The sequence below is a fragment of the Natator depressus genome, chromosome 13 (genome assembly GCF_965152275.1).
Source record: "Natator depressus isolate rNatDep1 chromosome 13, rNatDep2.hap1, whole genome shotgun sequence".
NCBI classification, from domain to species: Eukaryota; Metazoa; Chordata; order Testudines; family Cheloniidae; genus Natator; species Natator depressus.
In genome coordinates, this window is record NC_134246.1 from 8,559,689 (window position 1) to 8,566,359 (window position 6,671).

The 6,671-nt window shown below is 48.7% G+C and overlaps 1 protein-coding gene across 1 annotated transcript; it reads left to right on the forward strand.

The window, feature by feature from the left end:
- The first annotated feature begins 463 nt into the window (after window positions 1-463).
- HRH3 (histamine receptor H3) lies at window positions 464-6,099 on the forward strand. Its single transcript, XM_074969537.1, has 3 exons — window positions 464-782; window positions 3,235-3,401; window positions 4,512-6,099. The coding sequence occupies exons 1-3, from the start codon at window positions 530-532 to the stop codon at window positions 5,406-5,408; spliced, it is 1,317 nt and encodes a 438-aa protein (XP_074825638.1). The 5' UTR covers window positions 464-529; the 3' UTR covers window positions 5,409-6,099.
- Window positions 6,100-6,671: the final 572 nt, after the last annotated feature.

Consider the following 6,671-nt stretch of genomic DNA (forward strand, 5'->3'; position numbering starts at 1 on the left):
ACTCCAGCCAGTGACCGCGCGGCCTCCCGCTGGGTCTTCCTCTCTGCAGAAGCCGTGGAGCGTTTACACGGGGAGCAGCGCTTCGCTAACCCGGAGCGGCTGCGGTGTGATTCCTGCCTCCCACCGCCTGCTCTGCAAACCAGCCCGCCCTTTGGGCCTCGGCAGCCAGCGGGGGCACACGGAGGTTTAGGCTGGTCAGAGGCATGAAGCCACTCAGGGGAGCGGCGGACACCGAGCCCATCCCGGTGGGGAGAGATCAGGTACTAACCCCTCGGGAGTGAGACCCCTTTGCTCCTTCCCAGTCCCGGCAAGCCGAGCGCTGCGGCCAGAAGCGCTTCGGTTCCCTCTGGCTGGTGCCTCTCAGGGTCTTCCGAGAAGCGGGGGGGAACCAGGCAGCCGCCGCTGCCTATTGGGCTGCGTGTGGCTCTGCCCAAGAATCAGGCCCCGCTGGCAAACTGGATCAGCCCCTGCCACGGGCATGGTGCGGACCAGCGCTACCGCCTGAGTCGCGGAGCGGCGTGGTGCTGAAATGGACAGCAGCCTGCAAGACTGGCCCCTCAACGCCCCAGCGGCCGAAGGCAAAGGAGCCGGGGACCAGCTGCTGGGGCCGGGCAGGTTCGGGGCCACGTGGACCATCGCGTTGGCCGCGCTCATGGCTCTGCTGATCGTGGCCACCGTGGTTGGGAACGCGCTGGTCATGCTGGCTTTCGTGGTGGACTCCAGCCTGCGGACCCAGAACAATTACTTCCTCCTCAACCTGGCCATCTCAGATTTCCTCGTAGGTAAAGTACCATGTCGGTTTCACTTTTCCCAGCTCGGGTTCCCGGGGCCAGCAGACTCAGTGACAGCAACTCGGACACAAGGTTTCCCCGCTGGGCTGAAAGTTGCGTGTGTTTAAAAGGTAGCAGCAAAGATCCCAGTAGCTGGGCTTTATTTTAGGGGCTGCGTTATCAGCCACTCCAGAGAGAAATAGGGGGCTCGATCCAGTCATTTCCCTGTGGCTCAGGTAAAAATGGTCTTCCAGGCAATCTTTGCAAATGCCTGAGCTCCTGCTGTTCCCTTGCAAAGGGTTGTCACCCACAGCTAACCGGTATCAAACATCAGAACAAATTTTACTGTAATAATATGGGCAATATAAAACATGGGTTATTTCCCCTCTAAGTACTGGACTTCACACGGAGATTATCTATCACCGCATCTTCCTTCCACAGCATACTCTAGATACGGCTTGTACACACCGATGGATAAGGCAGATCCGTTTACACGGCACACGCACTTGCCTCTGCAGTCTATTCTGGAAAGAAGATGCAGTTTGAAGTCCAGTTATTTACACGTTTGGCGATGCCCAGTTAACATGGCAACATTGATATCAGGCCGGCCACAAGGACATGCTATTCTGTGCATTGTAAAAAAAACAAAACAAAAAACAAAACCAAGAGCTCAAGTTGGAGATTTGTTTTGTTAGTTACGTCCGAGGGGGTGGACAGCAAAATGAGCCCTACAGGAACTGATCACTTTTTTTGTCTTGCAAGGGGTTATTTAATAGTGATGCACGTGCAGTGGGAGTAACCGCGCAGACTTGTAGCTTGCCAGAAGTTTTGAGAACAAGTTGCATGCCTCACTAAAGGAGAAGGGTGCGCCGTCCCATTTCTCCTACTCAGTCAGGGAGCCCTGCTTTGTGAAGCTGAAACCAAAGGGCTGAGTTCAGATCGGCTCTGAATGCAGCCCTGACCAATCCCTAGAGCCAAAGATTAATAGCTGCAACACGCATCTCCGTGGGAGGGGGATTAAGCAGGAGGAAGGGTGTGGATTTCTTTATTGACGTTTAGCTAGGAATGGATAATGGTCCCAACTCCCAGGAAGGATTATAGGCCATCAAACCAGTGAGAGATTGCTTTAGCTGCCACACACAAACACACACACACAAAAACACATACACCAGCCAGCCACCCACCCACCACCCTTCAGACTTACACTTCGGAGACCCAAGAGCAGCTTTTGCTGTCACAGTCACACCGATAAGCAAGGACATTATTAATGTCTCAAATACAAAAATAGGAAGCCAGAGTTACTGAACTGTGCTTCTATGTGCTTCAGAATGTTAGACAAATTAGGTAGAGCCTCTGAACAGCCCCTGGTTTAGAGCTAAGCTGCAAAGCCCAGCAAAACCTTGATTCAGTCTTTCCCTGCTTCTCTGATATACAGGTGAGCTCAGTGATAGGTTTCAAAATCGATTTGTATCTTGACAGAACTATCAAGCCCTCATCTCTGGCGTGTTGCTGGAGAATCTGGGCAAAATCACTGGAGGGTTTGGGTATGTTAACCGTGATAAGGCAGTACATTGAGATTCAGCTTTCCCTGTGTGCCAATTGCAGGGGGAGCTTACTCATCTTCCCCTCCCCTTCATTTAGGGAGCAGAGAAAGCAGCAGCTCAGGTTGCAGCCTGAGCACCTAGTTCTGCAAACACACATGCACTGGAGTCAACTAGCCACCCACAAAAATTCACCTGTGTAAGCTTTTGTAGGATCAGGCCTTCAGCTGAGAGCACTGGTGAGCCCCTCCAAAGGAACTGACCTGGGCCCTCCAGCAAAGAGGAGCTCAGGTCAAAATACAAGCCAAGGAAGCTCTGATTTTTAAAGGGAGAATTGGGAGTCTCCCTTTATGCATCACCATGAGGCAGTAATGGATAAAAATCCAAATTGTTACCTTGCTTTACAGTTTTCCTTTAAAACTCCAATTTCAAGCTTTTCCTGGGGCATTTCGGCACCCAACTCCCATTAATTTTCATAGGAGTCATGCAACCAAAGCCCAGATCCTCAAAGGTATTTAGGTGCCTATCCCCCACTGAAATCAATGGGAGCTAGGCACCAATGTCTTCAAGGATCCAGGCCCCAAATCTTTCGGGCCACTTTGAAAATCACAGCCTGGATGTTCATGGGCCAGAATTCTCATCTAATGGGCTCCTTTCTATCTTGCCAGCCTATGCTGCTGCTGATGTGTCACAGATTAGCTTTTGAAGAGACTCTCACTGGCAAATCACAAACAGTGACCCAACCAACACCAGCCACAAGCTGGCCCATACACAACATGGCCATCCAAGGCCACTGAGCAGACTTGCAAATGACATCACATACACCAACAGTTATTCTCAGCATTCATTTGAGAGAGTTACTTTTTTCAAGCATGTGCGCATGGTGCAGAAGCCCTTTCAAATATAAACACCTCTCATTACAGGTGCCTTTTGTATTCCCTTGTATGTGCCCTATGTGCTGACAGGAAGATGGGCCTTTGGGAAAAGCTTCTGCAAGCTCTGGCTGGTAATTGATTATCTGCTCTGCACCTCTTCAGTCTTCAACATTGTACTGATTAGCTATGACAGATTCCTCTCTGTGACAAGAGCGGTAAGTACTGACATGTCAGAGATGAGAAAAGCCTTTCCCCTCATTTTATTGTCTGGAGTCATCTGTGCTAAATAAAAGCTGTTTGATTCCTTGGGAAATTATGAATCTTTTAGCCTGGGGAAAGACAAATTCCTGGGAAATATACAATTCACTTGCAAGCCTTGACTTCAGGTGTGTGTTTTTTTAAACAATCAAATCCTTTGAGGTTCAGAACCCATGAAGCAGATTGTCCCTCAAACGCTGTCTGTGAAGAAGGTGTTTGAGTGACAGCCAGTCAATCTGAGTGAGGTAAACAGTTTATTACCAACTTGAATGGTTATTTCCAGAGTAAACAAACTGATATTAGTGAGAGTTACAGTCAGTCTCACTCAGGAATTGGCGCACAGGTTGCAGTGGAATCTTGCAAGGTGTCCTAAATGCACAATTATTACAATGGGAATTGAGGGTGCTCAGCACCTTACAGGAGGTGAACAGCAACTCACAGGCTAGAAGGGTTCCAAGTACAGAACGAAATATCTACAGAGGGGCCCAATGCATAAAGTTCAGAGATCCAGGGCCAAATTGCAACAAACCTCACATGTGCTGGACACAGGAGTTTGGTGTGGGCCCTTCTAACAATTTCAAAGTGCATTCAGGGAAAGCATAGGCATATGGCTGGGGCAGCAGACTAGACATTGAGGCTCCCTGGATTCCATTCCCAGCTCTACCACTGACTCAAGGTGCAGCCTTGGACAAATACCAATCTCTCTCTGCCTCATTTTACCCATCTATGAAATGGGGTTAAAAAGCAGATACCAAATTGGGGCTATGTATCAAGAATGATTCATTGACATAAATGGTGAATATCTCCCTGAAATGTACTGACTCAGTTCAGGACTATTCTAAGCCAATCATGAGCCAAGTATGTTTTGGAGTTAAAGGACCAGGTCCTAGCTCTTCTCTGTGGGAGTGTGATTTATGTAGTGATTGGGTCTGCTGTCTCCAGCACATGTATTTTTTACACTGCAGAGATATTGCATAGCAACTTTGCCAGAAATTTTACAATTTGTAAAACAGTCTAAGCCAGTTAATGTATTTAGTCATATCTAAGAAAAGATTTTTCCCCTCCAGGTCACATACCGAGCTCAGCAAGGTAATACCAAGCAAGCAGTGCTGAAGATGGTAATGGTGTGGGTCTTAGCTTTCCTGCTCTATGGACCTGCAATTATCAGCTGGGAATATGTAACAGGCCAGAGCATCATACCTGATGGGGAATGCTATGCTGAATTTTTCTACAACTGGTATTTTCTCATGACGGCATCCACACTGGAGTTTTTCACCCCTTTCATCAGTGTATTGTTTTTCAACTTGAGCATTTACCTGAACATTCAGAAACGCACCAAAATCCGCCTAGACATCTTCCACGAAGTACAAAGCCAGTCGTTCATGGAAGAGATGGAAATGAGCCCGGAAGGAAAGCTTTCCCTAAAATGCTGTAAGTGGGACCAGAAAGAGCCAGGTGAAACCCTAGACCTTCCTAAATGTGAAACACAACAAGGAGCTGCCAATGCCAGTCAGAGTGTGAAAGACTCACAGATATCAGACTCAAAGAGCTCTGGGCCCTTTGGTGAGAAATCAAGGTCTTTCAACAAGAGGGGCTATAAACACTCAGCATCTACAATGTCTTTAGAGAAACGGATGAAGATGGTCTCCCAGAGCATCACACAGCGTTTCAGGCTCTCCAGAGACAAGAAGGTGGCAAAATCACTGGCAGTTATAGTGAGCATTTTTGGACTTTGCTGGGCACCATACACCCTCCTCATGATCATCCGAGCTGCTTGCCATGGCCACTGCATCCCTCATTACTGGTATGAGATTTCCTTCTGGCTCCTGTGGATCAACTCTGCTGTTAATCCTGTCCTGTATCCCCTCTGCCACTACAGTTTTAGAAGAGCTTTCATTAAACTCCTGTGCCCCAAGAAGCTAAAGATCCAACCTCACAATTCCCTCCAACACTGCTGGAAGTGAGTCAATCCACCCATGTATTTGAGGAGCTGTCTTATCTCTTTGTCGTATTTTGCAAAACCACCGTAATTCATTTCCCTTGAAGAATGTGATGATAGTCCTTTCAGGGGGTAAGGGTGTTCAGTATTAACTTCTCATGCTCTCTCATGGGGGGCTGAATGGAGAGATGTGTGTTAATCCCATGGCACTTACGTCTGTGTTCACCCTCCTACACATGCCCAGAAGAGCTCTACTGGTACCTAGAGAGCCAAAATGGGATTGGTACTTATTACAAAAAAGAAACCCAAAATGTAAATCATAGAATCATAGACTTTAAGGTCAGAAGGGACCATTATGATCGTCTAGTCTGACCTCCTGCACAACGCAGGCCACGGAATCTCACCCACCAACTCCTGTAACAAACCCTGTAACTTATGCCTGAGCTACTGAAGTCCTCAAATCGTGGTTTAAAGACTTTAAGGTGCAGAGAATCTAATCTTGCCCTCTGTAAGTAATATATAGTTTAACCCAGAGGTTCTCAAACTGTGGTTCGTGGACCACCAGTGGTCCGCAAGCTCCATCCAGGTGGTCCGCGGATAGTTCCCTCTAAGATGGGCACCTGGGTGGCCACACACGAGAGAATGAAGGGCCACCCACCTAATGAGTGGAGGCTCCACTAGCAGGCGTGGCTCCACTAATTAGGTGCCTGGGCCCTGGAGAAGACGCATATGTAAGGTGAGGTGGTGGCCTTGGGGGGAATAGGGGGTAGGTGGGAGGGGGCAGTGGGGTGAGAAGAGGGGATGGAGGGAATTTGGGATGTGCAGGGCTGCAGTAGCCAGAGAAAAGGTGACTTGCCCCAGCTCCAGGGCTGCAGCTGCCGGGGAGAGATGGCCCTCCTTCCCAGCTTCAGCTCTGCGGCTGCTATGGCGGAGGAGAGCCCCCCCTCCTTCCCACTCCCAGCTCTGGGGCTGCCATGGCAGGGGAGAAAGGGTTTCACAATAGTTAGCTAATGGTACAAACAACATTTTGAAAGCTCATTAAGTGGTCCGCTGAGACCCTTGGCAATTTTCAAGTGGTCCATGGAAAAAAAAGTTTGAGAACCACTGGATATTTGCCATGAGTGTGAGGTTCTCTTCTCATAGCCAGTGTACTACGCATGCATGAGAGGCGCAAACATTTCAAACACCTCCCATTTATAATTATTTGTATTGTGATAGCGCCTTGGGAACCCTATGACAGACCAGGACCCCACCGTGCTGGGCATTGTATAGACACAAAACAAAAAGA